Here is a 25,425-nt window from a genome sequence, read left to right as displayed (position 1 = left end):
GTTTGTTTGTTTGTTTAACGCCGCACTCAGCAATATTCCAGCTATATGATGGCGGTTTGTAAGTAATCGAGTCCGGATCAGAAAATCCAGTGATTGACAACATGAGCATCGATCCAAGCAATTGGGATCGATGACATGCATCAACCAAGTTAGCGAGCCTGACCACCCGATCCTGTTAGTCACCTCTTACGACAAGCATAGTCGCCTTTTATGGCAAGCATGGGTTGCTGAAGACCTATTCTACCCCGGATCTTCACAGGCCAGAATGGACATATGATACACTGGATACTGTTGTTTGTTGTTTAATGCCACACAGGGCAGTATTCAAGTGATATGACAGCGACCAGTGATCGATATTGTGAGCTACAATCTACATCATCGGGTACGATGACATGCATCAACCAAGTCACCGAGTCTGATCCATTAAGTCAAACCTAACGACCAACATAGGCTGCTGGGGAGCATTCTAATTTTGCCTACCCAATGAGTCACTGGCTAATCACATACAGTGCCTGAGAATCAAGATTACCCGGGTTCTTAATTAAGGACACAAGTATGATAACAAATTGACTGCACTTGCTTGAAGCTAGCTAGATAACTGTAACAATGTGGTTAACAAGAAGCTCACCGACTTGGCCTCCTTGAGTTTATCCGCCATTAAACCCAGTAGTGTGGCAGTGACAACAGCCAGCCATTCCGTGGAAAACCCTGCCGCGTCCATGCCGATCACATACTGGTCCCACACATACAGCAACGCATCCATCTGGAGGTAGCCTGGGCATGCAATGGTGTCATGCTATTTACATGTGCACATCTACACAGTTGTTTACTTCGATAGGATACCTTTCTCCGTCAAGATCTGAGGACACTTCCATATGTCTCATCAGGTAAACATTCTAATCGGCCAATCAGCATCAAGGCTTCTAAAATCTCAGCACAAGTGACCGAAGCATTCAGGACTAGTATGTCTGCTTTCTGTATCTCAAACATGAATTCTGAATGCCTAAACACAAAACTGTACAATAATATTGACATGCATGTTTTATACATCGTGTCATTTCTGTTTGCGATGGCATCTACACCTATAAAGGCGTACCATAGAGGCTATGTTTGTGTTGTGTGGCAGATTTCTTTGGCTAACATTTCCAAATCAAGGTGGTAAAGAAATGAAATAGAATCATTTGAGAATGCTGGCATCTGATTGGCTAAAGATCCCATGGATCCTTCATTTAGATTGGACGGTCAAAGTTCACTCACAGTTCACCTGAATAATAGCACAGCATTATGTATTCATATTTCCTTGATATTATCAAAAACCATAAATCTACTTTATGGTCTCTGACTATATTCATTTTTTAATACAGGCGTCAGATATGCTTGTCTGAATGCTTTGCTCAAATGTACAGAGAATTTTAAACTCTGGTGATGCTTGACTTATCAGAAAGTTCACATGACGTGACCTCCTATGGAGATGTTGTGAGATCTACATGCAGACTGGTATCATATCAGAGGAAAAGATCTGTTTCATGAGATTTCACATTTACATACAATAAGATACATTTACTGACTATTTATCATACAACCTGGGACTATGACTGAAAGATATTTTGACAGTTTCAGCAATATGACAGTCGAAAATAAGTCATCTATTATTGACTGCCTGCAAATATCCCTGAACAAAAAGGGAGATAACTAATGCAACTTTATTGCGATGCCTGATCTACAAGCTCCTCACAGGATTATCTTATTCCCAGGGCTCTGTATACAGCTGCTATCACTCAAAACTCCTGTCTACAACACTGCAAGGAGCTGGGATAAGTGATGATGCAACACCAAGTTGTTTATCTTCCCATCAATTGTTTTGTTTGTTAAGTGGTATTTCTATCTCATATATTTGAAACTGGTCCACAGTGTAACCATGGTGATGGTAGTAGTTGTATTTTCCCAATTAACTGGAATTTCAAAGCAATCTTGTGCATGCGTTTATGTGAGTGTGGGCGTGCGTGCGTGCGTGCGTGCGTGCGTGTCTCTGAGTCTGTGTCTGTGATGAATGGCTTGGTGGTGTTGTCTTTTTGTTGTTCAAACTAGTATGTTACCAAATAAACAGTTGTGGGAAAGGACCTCTCTACATAAATGTATTCCTTGATGAGTAAAATACTGGAATACAGTATTTGACTATGGTTGGACTTGGAATATCTAAGGATATTTTTTTTATTTTTTTAAAAATGGAAATAAACATGAAACGTGCAGCAAACTTTATGATGATGCGGGCGGTGCCTGAGAACCAAGACTATTATTTCTTTTAACCCAAGAGTATTGGGACATACTGGAGGGACAAGAGTAAAAGCCCCCCGAACTCCCTGACTTGTACAACTATTGCTCCAGGACTCACCGACAAACATGGTCCTGATGAGCGGCCGCACCAACTCCGTCAACCCCTCCATCAGCAACACCTGCGAGCCTTTCTCCGTCGCCACAATCTTCTCTGTGATCAGGGATTGGAGAAGTTTAGAAGAGTGAGTGATTGTGTTGGCTTTAACACTGCTGTGAACAGCACTTCAGCTACTTCACGATTTTAAACTCAATCAGCAGATCCCACTTGGTTTCACGATTTTAAACTCAACCAGCAGATCCCACTAGGTTTCACGATTTTAAACTCAACCAGCAGATCCCGTTTGACAAGGGACACAGAAATGTCCATCACCTTAGATTATTCTTTATATACGTTTGTTTAACGCCACACTCAGCAATATTACAGCTATATGACAGCAGTCTGTAAATAATTGTGTCTTGACCAGGCAATCCAGAGACTGACATCATAAGCATCGATCTATGCAATTGGTACAGGATGATGTGCATCTAGACAGGGAGCCAGGCCCCATGATCCCGCTAGTAGCCTCTTACAGCAAGCATGGGTTGCTGAAGACCAATTATAACCCGGATCTTCACAGGGACTACATCACCTCCAACTACTGAGCCATCTGTTATGAAGAAAATATACAACAGTTTACAAGGTCACATATTGAATTAGTGAATGAGGTATTAAAATTTCACTCAAATCACAGAGGCAGTCAAACATATACTGAACAGAAAAAAGTTAGGGATCACAAATATTTTGGAGGATATCTTTTTGTAGTGAAGATTAAGTTTCTTTAAATGTGTACCATACATAAAAGTATTTCATGATCCCTAACTTGTTTTGTTCAGTATATATCCAGTAAAAGATGCAGAAAACAGAACTGAATTGTCCTTCTATATAACAGGATGTTGCTGATGTTGCCATGACACAAACCTTTAGACGGAAGACAGTTCTTGGCGATTGTTTTGCTCACTTCAGGATATAACTTCTGTAAATGTTTGGACACCTTATCCACAAATCCTTTCACTTCATCAGCGTGTTCCTTCAAAAAAAAATATGAAGAAAAACATTATTTCAAAAAACTTTTTCACATTCACATGATAGGAACATCATTGATGATGTTTGATAAGACATCGTTATTTTTCTTTTAGTCATCCTTCCCAAAGGGATGTAACATTTATGCCTGAAAATAACATTAATAAGTTTTATTTCTCTTACATATAAGTCCAGATTAATGTGAACCTATTTCAAATTTCATTTCTACTTTGTGAGCAAATGACAAAAACAACTTCCCTCTATTTTTCACAAGTTTTTTCAGAAGCATGGGTGTCCCATCACAATTTGCTGTGTAGAGTTGCCTACTTTAAGTGTGACAGAAACCTATGATCGTGGGTTCGAATCCTGCTTGACTCTTGGTTTGTCTGCACCATACCCTTCCTCATGGGTTTCACAAAGCTGCCTCGCTCAAGGCAAGGTTTTGAACACACACACACACTCACTCACAACACAGGAGTCCGTATCTAAAAATAGATGCCCTCATGCATATTCATGACCATCTCCACACTGCTCCAAGACATGGGGTGAGATGACATGGAGATTAACATCGTGTTCAAGATTACACTATGGATCATAAACAACTGCTATATTGAAATCTTTTTTCCAACTCTGATATGCAATGTGCAGCGTAGATTATGTTAGCTAGTCTGAGCATGTACTGTTGTGTTGGGTCATCTACCCCCTACGACTCCAGACCTGTGAAGATCCGGGGTAAAATAGGTATTCAGCAACCAATGCTTGCCGAAAAAGGCGACATTGCTTGTCTTAAGAGGCGACTAACGGGCTTGCTGACTTGGTTGATGCATGTCATGGTATCCCCATTGTTGATCGATGCTCATGTGTATTTGATGATGTGACCTACGTCTATGTCTTGCTTCACAACGGTGATAGATGTACTAGACATATCAGGGTTAGAAACTAACAGTTTTTGCCCACCTTCTTTATAATGATAACATATAGCAAAACCCTTAAAATGGGCCATTTTCTACTAGTCCTTAGGATACCTTTACTATTGGGCAGTTTGGTAAGGACTACAGGACTAGTGCCAATTTCTAACACTGCATATGCATGGACAGTACCCAAATACATGACAGACTGATTTGTACACTGAACACAAGCACAGCAACATGCTGCATACCTGGGATCCGGAATCCACCATGAATCCCGGCCGAGACTCCATGTATGTGAGGAACTCCTCCACCAGCTGGGCCACCAGACGACCAGACGCAGGCTCACGTCTGCAAGTAGGTTCACAATCATACAGACAACAGACAACTCTTGTTTCTGGAGTAGGGTGCGAAAATATATTTTGCTTTGCTGGGGAGAGAGTCTCTTTTGTGTGGAACAGGGTGTGAAGATGCTCTCTGCTTTGTGTAAATAACTAAATCAATATGCATGATTTTGCTAGCCATCAGTTCTAAATGAAATTTCCAGGCATCGAATAACTCAACAAAACCTAGATCTTGTAGAGTATGAAGTGAGTATGGTTTTACGCCACTTTTAGCAATATTCCAGCAATATCAAGGGAACACCAGAAATGGGCTTCACAAATTGTAGTCATGTACATCAAACCCGGGTCTTCGGCAGGACGAGTGAATGCTTTCATCACTAAACTACCCTCCATCCCCCAGATACATCATGTAAAGGTGTTGTTTTAAAGTATGTAAACTTTGACAAGTCAGTGAACAAGACTGGACATTCAACTGAGAACAAACTCTTTATTTCTGGAAAGTACCAAGACAGCTTTTTCAAAATGAAAAGTATACTTTGAAGCAGTTTTATGGATAACAACTTCTTTACTTTAAATACACACCGTTTCATGGCTACTTCTTTCCCATTTATCAGGTGAACGAAGGGGCAGGAAGTAGCAACAAAGTAGCTATCCATACGACTACATGTCATGAATAATATTCTTCAGGTAAGGAGCTACATGCCACATCTTCTAGGGATGGAACGAGCTCAAATTTACTACCTGGGTACCCAATGCCGTATTACCCGACCCGACCTGACCCGACCTGACCGACCCGGGTACCCTTTGTAGGTCTCAAGAGTTACATATTGTCCGAATGGGAATTGTTTTACCTGAGCCCTGGCAAAAGCTATTTAGATACACATATAAAACCATCAGATCATGCCTACACTGAAGTCGAGTGAAGTTATATCGTTACCAAACCTATAAAAGTCAGAAACAACACATGCATAGTAAGAAAGAAATGCAAATATAAGCGACTTTTATTGTTATTGTATTTAAACAATATATCACGTGACTAACCACGTGTCCAAGTAGTCCTGTGGGTACCCGGGTCCTGCTGAGGACCCACCCAACCCTAGTACCCTAGTTACCCGTCCCAGCCCTAATATCTTCATGACAATGGTGACTGCAACAGGGAAATCTTCATGCTATCAAATGCTCCCAGTAGTGTTTGAGATGGTACACAACAAATAAAGTCAAGTACTGGTGATATCGCCATTTGTTTCAATCCTGATAGAACAGGTAACATGACTACATGGCAGTTCTTAGCATGGTGACATTTGACGCAGATTTGAAAAGAAATTTTGGTGGAGAATGGGTCCAGGGTATTTACTAAAATAGAAGGAAGATATAACACAAATATAACGCGGTCGAAGCTCTAAGACGGTCGTAACTCCTATACTTTAACATAGACTTACGACTGTCGTAGAACTATGGTAGCTTTGTGGAACAGGGCCAAAGACACTGGTCACTTGCCTGTTACAAAATCAGTTTAAGATTTGTGATATCACCATGTTTTTTTTAATTCTTTTTTATTTAACACCACACTCAGCAATATTCCAGCTATATAATGGAAATAATCAAGTCTGGACCAGACAATCCAGTGATTGTCATCATGAGCATTGATCCCGCAATTGGGATAGGATGACATGCATCAATCAAGTCTACAGCCTAACCGCCAGATCCTTTTAGTCGCCTCTTATGACAATTATAGTCGTCTCTTACAACAAGCATGGGTTGCTGAAGACCTATTCCCACCCGGATCTTCACGGGTTATCCCCATGTCTTACCTGGACAGAGTGCTTGAAGCTACTTGTACGAACGGCACTGCCAGAAAGTGGTCTGTGTCCTGTAAACGTTGATGTGTTTTCTGCCGAGCATGGTGGTATGACAACACTGCCTTCATAGCATAGAATGCCCCTGCATAGAAAACAGAGATGCATTGTTGCCATTTCTTTTTTTTCTTTTTTTTTGAATATCAACGTTGATGAGCTATATTGATTCAGCATTTCTTTTGTTTCATTCAGTTTGTTTGATCACGGACCGATATAACCGTTATACAAGTCTGTGGTTTAATAGTGTATGAGTGAGGGTACATTCATTAGTGAACCTGTTAGTGACCCAATTTTAGTCATGAAGTGAACTAAAAAATATGATAGGTTTATATGCAATCGCATTAAAATCAGATCTTAGTTCTTGCTACCGCTAAACAAAGACCTGGGGACATCCCATTATGGGTCAATTCAGAAAGACCCTTCATCTGACCAACCAGGGCGTGGCTTACCAGATCAGAAACGTGACAGTGGGAATGTGATTTCTAATCATGCAACCTTGAAAAATTTAACAAGGGATATTCAGAAAGACAGTTCGTGGCTTTATGACTGAATCCATACAATCTAGACCATCTTTTAGCCATTCCAGAATGTTAATTTGTTCAGTTTTCAAATTTGTAATCGCAAATTTGTCAAAATATGTTTCGAAGCATAGTTGCCAGTTTGATACTAGTGTCATAAAACACGAGAAAGCTGCCTTCATATTGGCTAATGTCGACGTCTTGTCAGTCATTCTGCTCTGCCATGTCCTGTAATGGGATGTGCTCAGATCTTTGTTTAGTGGTAGCGAGAACTAAGATCTGATTTTAATGGGATTGGGTTTATATGTAAGGTGTCCAAATTTCTGTCTGTGATTTATCTCCCCTTGTCAGATACTCAAGTCATTCGTCACAACTCCCCCCTTTCCATAACCTGCAAGAAGACTCGTCCCCCTATCGATGAATGTTATGTGCGAAAATACAACAAACCAATCAGAATGCGCGTATGATTTTAAGTTCTTCATCATAGAATCCCTCAGAAATAATTTTTGATTTTACATATGTCTTGCATCAAAAAATATACCCAAGACACAGTTAAATGTGTTGAATCATACTGTATAATTCCGCATGTCTAGATGTGCTTTGAATTGCATCTGAAATATATATAATATATGGGGAAATATTTGTGAACCATAACGCAATGCGTTGACAATTGTTTTAGGTATGCCCGTTTGCACTAAGACGGAACCCGGTCGCAAAAATGGCCATGAGAGTCGCTATTCGAGTTGGTTACTCAAGTTTGGCCTTAGTAGCACAACTCACAACTTCACTTCTCTAACATGTGTTTCAGAGAAATGGTAGTGTATACCTGCACTTAAACTTAAATGATACTACAAAAACTAGACAAAATGTTGATTGTGTGGCATATTACCTCTGAAATAGGGTACTCAAGTTCGGGTTGCGTTTTGAGACACAGGTGCTACAGGTTCTACTACACCAAATCAGAACCAGTTTGGACAGTGCGGTTTTCGTAGGGAGCCTTCAGTGCAGATCGAGAGATATCTGCAGGCTGTGATTGGAGGATATTCTGTAAGATTTTTAGGTCTTTCAAATGTACATCCATCCAGTTGTAAAAACTGACCATGTTTTTGTATGTTTAGTACTGTCTTTTTCAACATGATGACTTATGCTGAATGTGACCACAGATATTTTCAAGTAGGTGACATTTGGTGCAAAACTGGGGGTGGTGTGTTTAGCTTCAGGTACTCGGAAAAGGAGCTGGCTAAGCTTGTCATTTTTTATTTTTTTATTGCTGCTCTAATGCCAAACTGTGCACACACGTACAGGTAATAGCTGTTGAATGCTTAGTTATTTAAAAAAAATATATAACGTTACTATAGAAGTCTATGGGAAAACATTTGGTTGTGTGTAACCTGAAGTCCATTTTATAAACCCATCAGAGCCCTAATACTGTGAACATACAATGGTGTGACACAGTGTATCGTTTTACCAGTAATCAGTCCCCTAAAGACACAGACCACAGAACTCACCGACAGACCCTTGAATGTCTGCAAACGTTGACTCGGATGCCAACAACTGCTCACATTTCTGAGAGATCTCGAGGTCATCGGGGGATATAGCAGTGCGAGGATCTCTGTTAAGAATATCTATGTACTCTTTCCGCACTGAAAAAACAGTTGCATGACACATGATACACAAGAGGAGGATGCTTAGTAGCAAACAATGAAACCCTGTCGGTCAGGACCCTGTTCATTCTAAACCATACATGATACATTTCAGACGTTTACCTTTGGATGGTCTGCATATTTACAAAGGACATAACACCTATCCTATGATTCATAACGAATACAGAAATCTCTACATACTGACGTCATGGTATTTTGTTTGTTTGTTTGTTATTAAACGCCGCACTCAGCAATATACCAGCTATATGACGGCGGTCTGTAAATAATCGAGTCTGGACCAGACAATCCAGTGATTGATATCATGAGCATCGATCCGTGCAATTGGAACACGATGACATGAATCAACCAAGTCAGCGAGCCTGACCATCCCGATCCCGTTAGTCGCCTCTTACAACAAACATAGTCACCTTTTACGGCAAGCATGGGTTGCTGAAGACCTTTTCTACTCCGGATCTTCACAGGTCACGTCAAGTGGATTAAAAGGGGGTTATTTGTTCTTATTGGAAGTTAATGTGGAAATATAATTAGAAATTCTGACATTAAAATATAAAAAATGGCAATGGACTGTTAATTTAACATATGGTGGATGCACTGATGAACATACTGAAAAATGGCCCTCCCAAAGGTTTCTTTATTTCATGTATACCCCATCCAGTGACAGCAATGGAGTATGTAATTAAATGTACAAAAGTTTAAATACTATTTTAACAACAACAAAAAACACTGCTTAGATTTTAAAGATTCTCCCAAAAGGTTTGCCTTGTCTTATTATCCGCCAAAAACATACTAAGGCTGTGATGTTTTTAGTCTCCTCCCCAGATTCTTTCTTGAGAATCCTACTTACCTCCCTTTAATAGCTTACGACTGGATGATAAAAATCTATCAATGAAATACATACACTTAGGATTATTAAGGTACAGTCTCCAAGCAAGCTGCCTAATTGCCTCCGGCAGAGGTTGATTAAAACAGACATGTAGCTTTGCCTTCATCTCCGGCCAGCGACGCAATAGACTGAGAGCACCTTCCTCTGCAGAATCGATAACAAGGTCAGACTTTGTTGAGAGCGGGAAGTCATCCATCAGCTGTTTAGCGACATCTTCATTTAGATGCTGATCTGTCATGGAAGATACCTTCCTGGATAGGGCAGCAAATACTGATCCTGAAGTTTGGGAAAAAAGTGTTGACAAATATTACAGTTAAATTGCGGATTTCATAAGAGTTAAACGAAGAGACTGATAAGGTGAACATCAATCCAGGCATGGTGGCGGTATGTCACCCCAGTTGCAGTAAGGTTGCATCCGATATCTGATTCTGGGTACCAAGTGCTTTCCAAGTCCAGCCTTCGACCTAAGAGTCGTTATACAATGAGAATTCTTGTTTTGTTTGTTTGTTTATTCGTTGTTTAACTCTGCACTTAGCAATATTCCAGCTATATGATGGTGGTCTGTAAATAATTGAGTCTGGACCAGACAGTCAAGTGATTGGGATCATGAGCATCGATCCACACAATTGAGATACGATGATATGTATAAACCTAGTCAGCGAGCCTGACCACCCGATCCCGTTAGTCACCTCCTACGACAAGCATTGGTTGCTGAAGACCTATTCTAACCCAGATCTTCACGCATAACAAAGAGAATGAGATAATTCAGTCATCAAAGGCTTTTGATGGGTAGAAGTATCTGTTGGTGATATTACCTTAGTAATTTATCCATACTAATGCATAATTACAGATTAGACCTGTTTTAACGACCTGGACTTGCATACATTTCACACGGGTTGGCGAAATAGAAAAACTTCCATGCAGTAATTTATTAATTACCACAAACCCAATACCCGATGCCACTGAGTGAAAGAGCTGCATGGATATGTTTTCTATTCACATCTGTTCATAAAGCCTTCGAAATCCATGTTAGCCTGAGACTACTAAATTGTACTAAGAACAAGTAAAATTACAATTGTGTAACTCATTGATTTTAGTAGCATCTCAATCAGTTCTAAATGATTTGATTTTGCCACAAATTGGAACAGAATCAAACTGACAGAAAATGTAAACAAAGTCTTGTTCAAGCATGGACTATATACAAACTCTGAGGACTAGCGAAATAAAATTTCCACTGGTCCTTGGTACTTGTCTTACAAAAACAAATTTATAAGGCTGTTCCTACCTCCTTCAATGGCCTTGGTAGCCCTTTCCATAAAGAGTTCCTTTTCCGCTTCAGAGAGGTCAGTAAAATACTGAACATGGCTTTCTGTGAGCTGCTGCTGAATTGCATCATGGAGTTCATGAAGAAATGCATTCCATTCCTGGATTAAGAGATGTTCACATTCATAATTCCATGAACACGAACGCCAACAACAATTTAAGCGATGTCTTTACCAATTTATATTATAATAACCATGGTTTTAATATAAGGGCTGGGACGAGTAACCCCCAACCCATCCACCCACCCACCCCTATTACACGACCCTACCCACCCCTATTACACGACCCTACCCGGGTACCCAACCCCCTATTACACGACCCTACCCGTGTACCCCTTGTAGGTCCTAAGAGATAGGTACAAAATGTCCAATTGGGAATTTTGTTTACCATAGCCCTGGCAAAATGTATTTAGATACATGTATTAAACAATCTGGTCATGCATACACTGAAGTTGACTTAATTTATATCTTTTATTTAACTATATGAAAAGTCAGAAAGAATGGGTGCATAGTCAGAAAGAAATGCAAACATTAGTGACTTGTAGTGTAACCTTTTAGTTATAGAGTTCCAGATAATTTTTGTCATTAAACAATATATCACATGACTAACCACGGGTCTGGGTAGTCCTGTGGGTACCCGGGTCTTACTCAGTACGCACTCGACCGAGTTACCCGCCTCAGCCCTATTTAATATATAATTCATAAAATCATTCCAAGAAATATAAATTCCATTGAAATTCAAGGCACAAAACATTTATAAATGAATAATATCCCAACCGGTACTAATTATCGTAATCTAGCGATTTAGGTATTTTTTTCTGGATCTCATTTCTCTTCCAATACCATGTCTGAGAAAAAAGAGACTTGCCTTTGACTTTGTTATGTCTTCTTTACAATCCAGCAACCACTTCGGGTAGCCTTTGGTCGCCATATTGTAAACAACTTCGATACCAAGGGTCTACTTGTAAGGCTAGTTATCATTGGCCAGTGCCTAATTTCTGTCCAATCAATTGATGCCTTCTATAAGACCTGAAGGAACGCACACCTGTATAACAGACAATTTATCACAATATGCACGATATCGTGATAACACATTATCCAAGATATATCTCTGCTTTGAATGCAACAATATTTGGACGTAAAACATCCATGCATACTAAAGTTATACATGGTTGTTCAAATGCAAACCTATCAGATGACATAAGGTCAAACCAAGCATTCCAATACTTGTATATCTGTAGTTTTCGTCTCTTATGTGATTTCAGGGCCAAAGTCTGTTCATTACGACAAATTCATTAAATGTAACCAGCAGCATAAGTTCATTAACCTTATTCTAGGAAAATGCCAACAATTACATTTATTTGCAAAATATCAAAACAATTCAAAGTATTAACTGTCTGTCAAAGTATAAGTTTTGGAACAAGGTTTTAATTTTAAGATGTTAATCCTGCAACCGATATGAGAAAACGCAGGATTCCCTCCCAAATGTTAGGTTAAGTTAGATTTCAAGTTTGACTTATGATAAACAGTCACACATATTCAATGCATTTATAGTTATATTTCATACGTAGATACATACATGTATATCAAATCCAAGAATCGCCTTCATTAGTTTGATTGTTTGAAGTGTTTAGTATCAACATTTGAATTCATGCTGATGTTGCTTTTGAAATGCCAAACGTTCTTGATTTACATTATCGTATCAAAATTATCAAAAATTTGGCTTGTTGATCCAAAAACTCTGAATTTGTGTGGATTTCAAAACTCAAAAATGTTTTTGTCACACACTTTACGTTTTCACAGGTTACTTTATAGTGTTTCCTGGGTTTAAGCGGAGCAATAGATTTACGTATATTAAATGTACGATGACACGTTAAGTATTTATTTTAGTTTATTAGTTAGCTTGAATCAATTTATACTCTGTTTATATTATGATGCAACTCGGTACCACATAATACGTATTTGTCGACTTTCTCCATCTTGATCCGCCCTGTAACAATAATGATCTACATCTTTGTACTTCATTGTGAACAATATACACAATTGAGGAAGTTATGCGTAATATACTCGCAGTGACTTTATACGTGAGCAAAATATCAAGTAACGCACATGCATTGAAACGTGCCCGCTGTTTTCAACAAATCATATCTTGTCAAGATTAGCAAAATGTAATCTAAGAGATTTTGGACGTTTGGGTCAACGCAAAAAAAGGTTTTACGCAACAGAATTGCGGTCATCTTCAGCACCTTTCGATCGTAAACATATGATACAAAGATCACATCATAATGATCATTGCGTAACAACCGAACTGAATATGCGTTCAACTATCAAATTTAGAACGGAAATTTCTGCCAATTATGAAACGAACTCTAACATTGAAACTTCTATCTTCCAAATTAAGTAATGCTTGTGCGACATTTTTAATATATATGAAAACAATTAATTCATAAACTTCTTTAAAACATAAAGAACACTTACGATACGTTCATTATTTATCAATACATTGTAAATTACGAACACAGCAGAAGCATATATATACATATCATATCGCTTGTGGGAATTTCATTACATCCTCTGTATACGCGTTTGAACTTTGTGCATGATGGGTTTGGAAAATTACTAATTTTTAAAAATGGATTCCAATTATTGAATGGATTGGCAAGTCATGCAGCAAATTGACATGATACATTCAAACAGACAGTATGCAATACAAAATGTTTCCGCTTGCTTTGACAACCCGATTGCATCAGTCAGGTACACGACTGAAGCGCACGTAAACACTTTCCAAGGGAGTTAACTCCCTGATCTTTTCAATATAAACGCGGAAAATAAATGCTTGCTTCAGATAGCTTGCTCTTTTACAGAAAGTTCGTAAATTGTGTTTTAACAGAAGGTTTGTAGTATTTTAATAGGGGAATTATGTTTTGATTTTAATTGGTTCAACAAAACTAAACTATAAATATTCTGGTTCGTAAAACTAATATCTCATTAGGTAAAGTATGTTTACTCAAAATATTTATGATCTCCATTTTCCCAACATGTCTGCAAAACTTTTAACTAACTGTGATACCTGGTTTATCTACCGTAGCAAACCTTTATATCTTCACAGATGTTTAGAGAAGAAATTACAATTTTATCATCGAGTAAAGAATTTTTTATTATCTTTGATATATCTTTTTAGAAACGATACCCGCACTACGGTGTAGAGTTAACATTTTGGGGAGCAATATACAATGTAGCGTAGCGCAACTGAGACCGGGAACCAGGTTTATTGTGTAGGAAAATTAATAGACCAATCAGCGTTCGCGTCTCACGGCGGAGAAGGGAGTTTGCCCACTATTTGCACGATATCGTGTATATAATATAGACGGTCCGACTCCCGGCTTGCAGAAATGGCGTCGTTTTCAAACGTGTCAAAGTTTTGTCTCCTCGCTTTGACAGGTTAGTTTCAATAATAACTAAAATATTTATTTGTTTTGTTTTCGTAGCTTTGGATAAACTAAGGTATACTCGCATGAATGAAACAGTAATTGTCACATCCATGCAATAGATAGCAATTTAATCGCAGGATGTGCGAGAAGGTGAAAGTTTCGTCTGCTATAGGGCCTAAATATTTCGGTCATGGCTGACGCCCTTTCACCTACTTTCCACGCATTCATGAATGACTGCTCTTTAGAAAATAGAAGCTTCTTGAAATTGACACACGTTCAAACTTGTCTCTACGAGTTTAAGAGCCTATATATTTTAAGGCATAAAGTGTGTTGTTAGTAATAGGTTAGATTTAATTGTAACCAGCTGGTAACAACTTTCAGGTAGCGAACTCCACTGAGTCGGGACTCGTTCGTGTTTTAATAGTCTGTCTTACAGACCCTGATACAAATATATATCAAATACAGCCCATGCAAGTCTATAATGTTTGGCAAGTCTAGATCACTGCAGTATCTGAAAATGAAGAGAGTCACTGGGCTCCTTTTTATTATATTTTTATTAAAATAACTGAACAACTGTTTTTTTTATGTACGATATGTTCATTTCAGAGACTAGATGTTAGTCTAGTATTTTAACTTTGTATAAATATGATACATCTTGAATGCAGCGTGGTACACTGTATTTCCTGGTTTTCTGTTTGTGGAAGTCTATCTGGAGACCAATAACAAACTCACCTGTCTATGTCATTAATATATCATATATAAGGTCTCTAATTAGTATGTTCATGTTAAGGGGCACTGATCTCGAGCAATTCCCTGGGACTGGTTGTTGCCTTTGTTATTGTTTTTCCCCGTGAGTACTCGGATGATATAGCAGAAACAGTTCGCAACCTGTGCTGCGCAATTCGTAAGAGCATTTGTCACTTTTATTGATAGAATAGGGACGTATGGTCACATTGATCAACAAAATGAATTACAGTTTTGGAAATAATAAGGAAATGTAGGTATATTTGTGGGTAGCATCGGTAATGGTGACAAAGTTTTGATAAGTCACTTGCTTGGTAATTGTGCCATTTTCGTTTACACTATCTTGACTTGCAACACAAAGTAAATATTTCTCCTGAGCATTGCTTATTTTATCGTGTTTATATTTTTACAGTCAAAATGTGCAAAATTTTCACTTTATTAAACGCCTGAATATTCAGTTATATTACAAATTGACTGAATAATATGTCCATCTGTCAGAGCTCCAGATAAGCTGTGTATCTATAAATTACGCATCAGAATGCAGAAATACGCAGTAAAATAGAATCCAAGCGTATCAAATACACAACGAACATTACAGATACGCTACAAAAATAAAACTTGTGCGTTTCATCCAAATATTGTGAAGTAACCCTGCATATTCGATTAGCAAATCAGCAACTTATTTACACATTTTATAAATTGCCTGAGAGAATCACATTTTACAAATTGACTGTAATATACAAAGGAAAAGTCTTGTGAAAACAACGTCTATCGCGCATCGAAGAATTTCCCAACCAAGACGTAGAGGAACAAGAATGAACCTGTCCAATGCTACTGCATATGAAGGAAAAGAAAATGCGAATATCATAATTACAACCTACCAAATTTATGAGTATAATTTTAGGCAGCTTCCTTGTTCGAGGAATGTATTCGTGAATATCCACACAAAGGAACAATATCCCAAACGTCTGCAGCTTTACAAAGAAATGTATTCGATGTCACGTGTCTCTGTAACAATCAAATATTTTAAAATATAAATCGTTTCAGAAAATTATGTTCGTTTCCCAACTGATCACTTAGATTGTTTCAGGTGTTTCACATAGCTGTCAAGTCCCAAACGTTGGCTGAAAAAGCCCACATGACAACTATTTTCATAACGTCCACGGTTCCTAAAAAAATCAATTGAGTTAGATAACAATGAGCAATTAATCAACGTATTATCAGTTAACCCTTTGAACAAAGTATGTTGTTTTTACATCGGCACTTCACGCAAGGATATGAGTGTATACCCTTTGTTTTAGTAAACCTAGACATGTTAACGCTCACTTTTGAGATATCCACCGTGCAAGATAACAGTGATTAATCAATCAATGTGTTTTCTGTTAATCCTTTGATGAATACGAACGATCCGCTGATTTACCAAAAAAAGTAAATCAACTGATCATTCATCTCTTGCTGGGCTGCCACATGCATATTACATAACACACATTTCACCTCACTTCAAACCTGAATTTAGATTGAATAATAACCCCAGACACAATAAATGCCAAATGGGAACCTTCTTCAGGTATTCGGAGTGGTGCTACCACTAATGATACCAGTAATAAATTCATTAACTGAGCATCAAGTGAATGACGACAAATACACAAGTGTAGGGTTATACCAGAAAACATGGATGACAACAAGGGAGTAGTAATCGTATTATCAAGGCAATCCGAAATCTGAAAATGCTTTCACTGCATGGATACTTTTTTTTAAACTATAACAATCAGGGGTATTTCCAAATGACGACAACCGATGAGCCCCGCCGTTCTTTTTGTCTGTTTCTTTAGGCTGAAGAAATTAATTAACATGGGCCCTTTGTCGAAAACTTAATAGATCACGGTTAACCAATCAGTGTTCAAAAATGAGTAAAACATATTGTCCAAAGTTTATTTTGCTGTCCTTGCAGACGGTAGCCCAGTCTCTTGTCACGCTCAGTTGCGTTGCATATCATCAGGGTACTCATGGGGAAAAAACAAAAACAAAGGCAACAACCAGTCCTGGGGAATTTCTTTAGATCAGTGCCCCTTTAAATTGTGATGTTATGAGAGGGGATGGGTTTTCTAACATTTGGGTACGAAATCCGCCCCAAAAAGTTTGGGTACGGATCTCTGGGGGTTCGGATTGTCCAGTTCCCACAATGAACATGACTACCATGTCTGGTAAAATTAGAAAAGGCAACGTTATTTTTGCAGTATTCTGAATTTGTGAAACTATGCACATTCACACCATTAAAATGATAAAAAAGAATCCTTTTTTTTAACCTTCACATGTACATGCACTAACACCTAAGTGTACACTGAATTTGCAGCATACACTTTGCAGGATCAACACCTGATTCCAATAACCCCAAAACGGATGGACACAACATTTATTGCCAAGTCGAAATGGTTATTCATTAACTGTTTTGATTACGCTCAACAGAGGTGCGCAAAGTGAAGTAGTTTTGCACACACCAGAAAATGCTAGAAAACAACTTATTACATAGCATAACAATTGCTTATGTGCCTTTCAATTATCAGCAGTGGCCACCTCGATAATGATGCCAGTTTGGAGATGAATTTCATGAAAGTATTGCAGCTGGATTTTTTTACTTTTTGGAAATGTCATTCACAGAAAATTTTGAAAATAGAATACCATGAATATAGAGAATCTGAGTATATGTGGTGATCTGTTCAAGTCTTTTTGTTCACAGCATTGACAACAGTTTTGTCTGCAAGTGGAGCAGGAAAGCATACAGGTATTCATTTCATTTACCATCATAATTATGTTACACTCTTAAGCTGAGGTGAGTTGAAATGGGGTTAAATGTCGCATCCAAGATTATTGCACTTATTTAGCGACATGCATGCATGTGTGTGTGGGTGTGTGGGTGTGTGGGTGTGTGGCGGCTTGTATTAGACAGGACTGATGCCGATTTATAGTGCTAGCCCACTGAGATACCATGCCGCAGTTTAACATGAATGCCCCACTCAGACACAGTATATTGACTCAAAGCCGACCAGTCCTTTTTTTAAGCCCCTTAATGCCGAGCGCCAGACAAGGTAACAACAAGTACCATCTTTTAACGTCTTTTGGTATGACACGACCGGGGATCGAACCCTGGATCCCCGCTCTCCGGGTGGACGCTCTACCACTAGACCACGGACCACAAAACTGTACCTGAGGTACAAATATGTACCTCTCACACAGTCTTGTACATTGGGTAGCATGATTCCTCTCATATCCTAAATATGAGGCACAACTCAACAAAATATGTATTTATTTCAGATTATATTGGCTATCCTTAGGAAATATTTGCCAAAAGACTTAAGACCCTATCTCTCCACTAAGTCAAAGCGACATAAACATGCTAAAGGGCTGGTAACATGAGACATAATAAGAGTTAATTCTGGAGGTATATATTATTATAACTTGTAGATGTACATTAATTCTTGTACCTATGCCGACAACTACCCCAACAAGACATGGTAATAAGTCATCATAGGTCATCTGGCGTAAAGATGTTTGTAAGAACTATTACATGTGTTACGTGTGTATTGAGGGATGAGAATTTTCCACAGTTCTGAGGATTTTGTTTGGTTTACACTTTTGTGATACATGATTCAATATCATGGTTTAATTCAGCTATTATAAGACAAGCACCAGTGCATCTTGTTATTGAAATGTGCAACCTAATATATATGTCTACATTCAACAAGTGCAGGTAAATAAAATGTCAATTTATGTCTGATTAACCCTTTCTTTTCCATGCAACATCGATCTCTGAGCTCAATACCCCTTGGCTTTATGTACCATCCTACTGTAAAACGTGAAATTAACGCGAGCGTGAATTAAAGGCGAAAAATGCGAGTGGTCTTTGCTCGCATTATTAAACATCGCATTTATATCAACCAAAAAATAAGACATTTTGGATAGCAGAAAAACCAAATTAGACATACGCTGAAAACAAACAACTATGTATTCCACATCAATGTTTATTGAGCAGCACTTGTAACAAGTATATAAACAATGTCATTCAAACACTAATTACATCCTGTGAATTGTCACTGCTGGGGTCAAGACAAGCGTTCTACTCACTCATGTCATCACTGATCACACCTGCAAGTCCAGACAGACGCCACCCAACACGGTGTCTTTGTTCTTTGCGACTGCATCAAAGGCCGACACGAGCCAGCGCGCACGCATTGTTTTAGCTGAAGTACTCTACTCAGCGCTAATAAGCGGTGCTATTTGGTGTGTGATTGAATTAATGTAAGGTTGGATTAAGGTGAGGATTCTCCTGTAAACCTGACAGAGGACATTTTGTTTAGATATAAATCCACTGATGCTTGAGAGGAGGGGGTGTCGCATTCATATTGAGTCGCATTTTTGGCTAGGGGCCAGCGGTCGCATTCTTTTGGAGACGCATTAATTTCACGTTTTACAGTATATCACTAATCCATGTGTTAAGTGTAATTTGTCATGCTTTCTGTCATCAAACTGTGGGTACTTTAAAATTATGTGCACATGTTCCTATTACATTTTATAGCAACACATAATTTATTTTTGTAAAATTATGCCACAGTATTCAGAGTTCTGAGATTTTGTTTCTTGAGACTAGTTTATTTGTTTGTTTGTTGTTTAATGCTGCACAAAGGAGATCTAATTTGATTAACTCTCTTAATAATGAGATATAATCAAAGTTCAAAACTTCCAAATTTTCTAACAAGCTGGAGACAGCAATAGGTTATGTGATATCAACTGAACCATAGAATCATATAGAGATGTATGTACGTAAAGAAGAAATATTTCTAATGTGTATCTGAATGACAAAACTAACAACCACTCATGTGTTACTACAGAGTGTCTATATTCTTATCATGATATGCTGCACGTAATTTCCAAACTTTAAATGCTTATCCTGCACAAGACAAATGGTGCATCTCGAGTCATGGATCTATGATGTCACATGTGATGTGTTCATGAGTGTCGATTCACACAACATAACAGTATGTATGGTTGTGCATCAAACCAATTTAATTTATTAGTTTTTAAGATATTTCCTTGCACATGCCTCTCCAAAATGTTCTTTGACATTTTGTAATTCTTGTCTTATTGTCAGGGAGGTCACAGGTGGCCCAGTCGTCTAAGGCGTTTAAGGCGCCCTGCTTTGCAGAGTTGCGTCCTTTGGGCACGCCAGAAAAATATGATCAATGGTTCAAATCCTGGTTCGCCTCAATCATGTTTCCAGGTTTGTCAGCATCATACCCATGCTCGTTGGTTTCACCAAAGGGGTAAATGTCTAAGACCTGCATCACTTCAGATTTTCCGCTGTGATATAACTAGAATACTGTTCAAAGCGGCGTTAACCCAAGTCACTCACTCACTCACTCTTATCTTCTTGTTCTGTTTCAGATGTTACGTATAAGGATATTACATTCATTGTGATATCCCAGCCTAATACATACCATGCCAACAGGGCGCAACTCTTAAAGGAGGACTTTGAAAAACAAGTCAAGCAATTAAACTTAAAGGGGGTAAGAATATAAACTATTCATAGATGTTTTGAAAAATGACTACTTTGTATAGTATTGATTAACATCATTGCTATAAAAACCTCACCCTAAACCACCCTGCCCATCTTGTGATAATAATAATGTTATCAGACCAGACAACTTCAAATTTCATCTTTTTCATTTGTGGGCATGAAAGGCTATTACATTTCTAAGGCCATGTGAATTTATTTTCTAGTTTTACAGATTATGTTGATTAATATTTATCTGCCATTTGACAGGAACCAAAATCAATATAAATATATGGCTGAAACTGTGTAAAAGGTCACCGCGACCTACCTGTTCACAAGGCCACTATGACCTGCCTGTCTACCAGTGGGTACTGAGATAAAACAGAACCAACAAATACCTGTAATACAACAACAAAAATGTTATAAATTCAACACGTCTTTTTAATAATTTGTTTGGTTTGTGTCTTTTTTTGTTGTTGAGAAATTAGCATGGGCACATCTACAGAACAATATGGTAAAGTATGATGTGATTATTCATTGTTTCAGGATGATCGTCCAGCATTGTATCTTCTACATGAGACAGAGGGCCTGCCCGAACTAGGAGCATGGACCTTATTTCCTGTATTTTCAGTGTTAGTATTTCATCTCACTGATTGTTTAATACCTCTTTTCAGTGATAGAAATTATTGAAGGAAGTCTCCTAGATCAAACAGTGATCACACGTAGCAATATCCCACTCCCCTCCAAATTATTTTTGAAATTCAAAACTGACACATGCTAGCAGGCTGGTGCTAATTTCTATTCTTTTTTAAAATTTACGAATATAGTCTGTAATAAAATTTATGGACCAAACTAAATATTTGGGCTTGTAAAAAACCCATTAACTTTAATTTACTAGCCCCGGATGGTACATCATTTAGGGACTTGTTGGCATATATCATGGGTTTTATTTCACCTTGAAGTTCACAGTTCACTTATTTAATGCAAATGACAAACAGATACATGTTACCGGTATACTCAATTCAGTGTTCGAAATAAGCGCCTTCCCTTAGGCCTGTGGCAGGGGGATCTCATGTCAGGCCCGTAGACTCAAATTTGTATATGCCCTTATGGCCTGCAGTACATTTATGTGTCTTTTTATTTAGCACAATATGCTAACCTGAAAAAGTTTTGTCAGGGCATGCAGCTTCTGAAGTCCCTGGGTCTTGATGGCAGCCTGGCAATTTGTTTATTTCAAACACTTTGCAGATACTTTGTAGTAATATGGTTTCAGAACCACTGCATCGATGCATGGCCTGTTTTATACATTGATTTACAAATATTCAGTTTCAGTCATGTTAACTGTGTGGGACAACATATGCCAAATGTTGCAGAGAATAAGAGTATATGTTACTCCACAATGTTTTCAATACACAATAGTAAACCAGTGTTATTAGTCATCATATTTGGCTAAAACCTGAAAACATATGATGTTTTCTTTCCATTTTCATCACTACCAGCAAGGATAGACATAACCACTAGTCCTTTAGTCTGAGACTAGTGAAACTCCAGAGGGACTAGATGTTTTCTTGCTTTGTTGTTTAACGCCGCACTCAGCAATATTCCAGCTATATGACGGCGGTCAGTAAATAATCGAGTCTGGACCAGACACCAGTGATTGACATCATGAGCATCGATCCACGCAATTGGGACCGATGACATGCATCAACCAAGTCAGCAAGCCTGACCACCCGATCCTGTTAGTCACCTCTTACGACAAGCCTTTTATGGTAAGCATGGGTTGCTGAAGACCTATTCTACCCCGGATCTTCACAGGCCAGAATGGACATATGATACACGGGATACTGTTGTTTGTTGTTTAATGCCACACAGGGCAGTATTCAAGTGATATGACAGCGACCAGTCATCGATATTGTGAGCTACAATCTACATCATCGAGTCGATGACATGCATCAACCAAGTCACCGAGTCTGATCCATTAAGTCAAACCTAACGACCAACATAGGCTGCTGGGGAGCATTCTAATTTTGCCTCCCCAATGAGTCACTGGCTAACCAAACATACAGTGCCTGAGAATCAAGATTACCCGGGTTCTTAATTAAGGACACAAGTATGACAACAAATTGACTGCACTTGCTTGAAGCTAGCTAGATAACTGTAACAATGTGGTTAACAAGAAGCTCACCGACTTGGCCTCCTTGAGTTTATCTGCCATTAAACCCAGTAGTGTGGCAGTGACAACAGCCAGCCATTCCGCCTCTTACGACAAGCATAGTTGCCTTTCACGGCAAGCATGGGTTGCTGAAGACCTATTCTACCCCGGATCTTCACGGGTCCCAACAAGGTAGTAGAAGGGCTTATATTCATATGTCTGAGTTAACTGTGTATGTATTGATCACTGAATGACACAGTTTGCAAAAACTGCGACTGAGTAAGTTAGTTCATTATATGCCTAATGTCATGATTAATCACCATGGTTGTTGTCATTAGGGATTACATATTGAATGATGACATATGTTACATTGTACACATCACTGACAGGCAGTCAATATCTTCAGGGTTCACATCAGGAATTTTCTGACATGGGCCCTTTATCTGAAAATATTAAATACTGCAGAGGTACACCCACACTTACTCATACAGCACAATGCTAAAATGCCCATTTGTCTTTGAAACTGTGGGACTTTTTTTCAAATTTAGGGGCTAAACGCTCAAGGCCCCACCATAGAAGTATCCCTGTATCTTCATAGATGAACGTTATCAAGGATTTATCAAGATCTGCCCAGTCAATAAATGTTAGTAAAAGATTCCAAATGGGAATTAGAAATTTTTTAATTCATGTTAATGTTTGTTATAAGTAATGTGATGGCTTATCAAAGCAAGTTGTATTTTACTGATGACACAACGATACAAACTGCCAAGTGTTTTTATTTCTTGTACAAAGGTAACATAATCATCGATTTCAAAAGTTGCCAAGCTAAAAATGTTAATTTTTCTCCCATCAGTCTTTAGGAATTGACTGAGAAATATTTCAACATGTTTATTATTCATTTATTTATCTGTTCTCCTACTCAGGTTATTTTTTTACATAAATATCTGTAAACGAAGGAAAGAAAAATGTGGATAATGGAATACTTGGAACCAATACTGCCTCAGAATTCCCTGAGGAGCAATGTGGCCTTACTGGAGTACTGGGAACTATTTCTGTCCCTGTTCACAAAGGGGCAAGATGTCCTAAATAGGATACTGGGAACTAGCTCTGTCCCAGAATTCCAAGAGGGACATGTTGCCTTAATGGAATACTTGGATCCAGTACTGCTTCAGAATTCCCTATGGAGCAATGTGGCTTTACTGGAGTACTGGGAACTACTTCTGTCCCAGAGTTCACAAGAGGGCAAGATGGCCTCCAAGGAACAGGGAACTAGTTCTGTTCAAGAATTCCCAGAGGGGCAGCGTAACCTAATTGGAATACTGTGAACTAGTTCTGTCCCAGGGCTCACAGAAGGGGACAACAAAGATTGGAAATAATATAAGTTGATGGAAATGTACATCTGTTTTATCCGGGGTAGAATAGGTCTTCAACAACCCATGCTTGCCATAAAAGGCGACTATGCTTGTCATAAGAGGTGACTAACAGGATCGGGGGGTAAGGATCGCTGACGTGTCTGATACATGTCAGCTTATCCCAGTTGCGTAGATTGAAGCTCACAGACTGCTGTCATTAAGCTGGACTATTGCTGAGTGCAGCGTTAAACATCAAACAACAACAAGTATATCTGTTTATTTTCCAGGTTTTCAAATGTTTTCCCAAGTACTCCATGGGTGTTTTTCTGTGAGGAAGAAACCAGGATAAAGCTACCTAAACTGTTGAATGTTTTGAAAAGTTTCGACTCCTCAAAGGTATTGTAATCAGTATGATTGCTCAATAAGATGTCTGGTCACCATCATTGAATGTGATCGAACTATATATACCATATTCACCATAATAAATGCCTCATGCTTAGAAACGTGACAACTGGATGCACTTTTAAAACGATAAACAGATAGATAAATTCTGTATTTGTGATCTTTTAAGCTCTGAAAGGGAATTAATACAGAGTAAAGCTCCAGGTGTCCCTTCACCAATTATCCAGTGTTTTGTGCTTCCATTCTTTCATGATCACCAGACTGGATCTGTTCATCCACCATAACTCCGGCTTGGCTCTGATTCAAATGGGGGGCATCGGGGGCCCAGTCGTCCAAGGCACCTGAAACTTATGATCATGGGTTCAAATCCCCCTATTATGTTTCTAGGTTTGTCAACACCATATCTATGCTTGTGGATTTCATCAAAGTGGTAAACATCTGAGACCTGCATCAATTCAGGCTTTCTTCACACATCAAGCTGACATGCCGTGATATAACTGGAAAACTGTTCAAAATGCCATTAAACAATCCCAGATGAGTTCTGAGATTCTGTGATGTGAGATTTGCAGAGAAAGAGAAGAGATTTGTGAGAAAATGTAACTTACCGCTGAATTGTTGAAAAATCATAAAATTTACCCTTTATTTTCAATGAACACACCAATTTTCAGTATTTTCAAAGCTATTCTATCTCATTTTTCACTCGAATAATGTCCAAACATTTAACATACGACCCAAATATACAAATCAATCAACAATTCAACGATAAAACAAAATTTGAAATATATCCTTCTCACTTTTAAAAGATCTTGTGGTATTACTACTACATAAACCACATTTCCATCTAACTGTTGATACATATCAGGCTATACATATGTATTTGCATCATTTTATGTTTTGAAATGTCAAA

At 38.4% G+C, this 25,425-nt stretch overlaps 2 protein-coding genes across 4 annotated transcripts in view; one reads left to right on the top strand and one right to left on the bottom strand.

The window, feature by feature from the left end:
* LOC124142105 overlaps positions 1-25,425 on the bottom strand; it is a 36,207-nt gene that overhangs the window by 9,952 nt on the left and 830 nt on the right. The window contains exons 2-12 of one of the 3 annotated variants that reach the window (XM_048396002.1): positions 24,735-24,865; positions 20,941-21,010; positions 11,758-11,934; positions 10,853-10,991; positions 9,583-9,843; positions 8,529-8,663; positions 6,458-6,587; positions 4,554-4,653; positions 3,293-3,401; positions 2,393-2,485; positions 629-774 (exon numbers count right to left, since the gene is read on the bottom strand). In XM_048396002.1, coding sequence (XP_048251959.1) covers positions 629-774; positions 2,393-2,485; positions 3,293-3,401; positions 4,554-4,653; positions 6,458-6,587; positions 8,529-8,663; positions 9,583-9,843; positions 10,853-10,991; positions 11,758-11,820 — 1,176 coding nt within the window. In that variant the 5' untranslated portion in view covers positions 11,821-11,934; positions 20,941-21,010; positions 24,735-24,865. Of the gene's footprint in view, positions 1-628; positions 775-2,392; positions 2,486-3,292; positions 3,402-4,553; positions 4,654-6,457; positions 6,588-8,528; positions 8,664-9,582; positions 9,844-10,852; positions 10,992-11,757; positions 11,935-20,940; positions 21,011-22,797; positions 22,965-24,734; positions 24,866-25,425 lie in introns of those variants that run through there. The other 2 variants (XM_048396003.1, XM_048396004.1) reach the window with 2 other exon arrangements.
* LOC124142106 (beta-1,3-glucosyltransferase-like) overlaps positions 14,181-25,425 on the top strand; it is a 28,497-nt gene continuing 17,252 nt past the window's right edge. Inside the window, exons 1-5 of the mRNA XM_046510392.2 lie at positions 14,181-14,330; positions 17,802-17,846; positions 20,504-20,625; positions 21,159-21,244; positions 24,404-24,512. Of these exons, the coding sequence (XP_046366348.2) occupies positions 14,282-14,330; positions 17,802-17,846; positions 20,504-20,625; positions 21,159-21,244; positions 24,404-24,512 (411 nt within the window). The 5' untranslated portion in view covers positions 14,181-14,281. The remainder of the gene's footprint in view (positions 14,331-17,801; positions 17,847-20,503; positions 20,626-21,158; positions 21,245-24,403; positions 24,513-25,425) is intronic.

The sequence above is a fragment of the Haliotis rufescens genome, unplaced genomic scaffold (genome assembly GCF_023055435.1).
Source record: "Haliotis rufescens isolate VD_foot unplaced genomic scaffold, xgHalRufe1.0.p SCAF_15, whole genome shotgun sequence".
NCBI lineage: Eukaryota > Metazoa > Mollusca > Gastropoda > Lepetellida > Haliotidae > Haliotis > Haliotis rufescens.
Note: the sequence above shows the minus strand (reverse complement) of the source record. Positions and strands in the feature narration are given on the sequence as shown.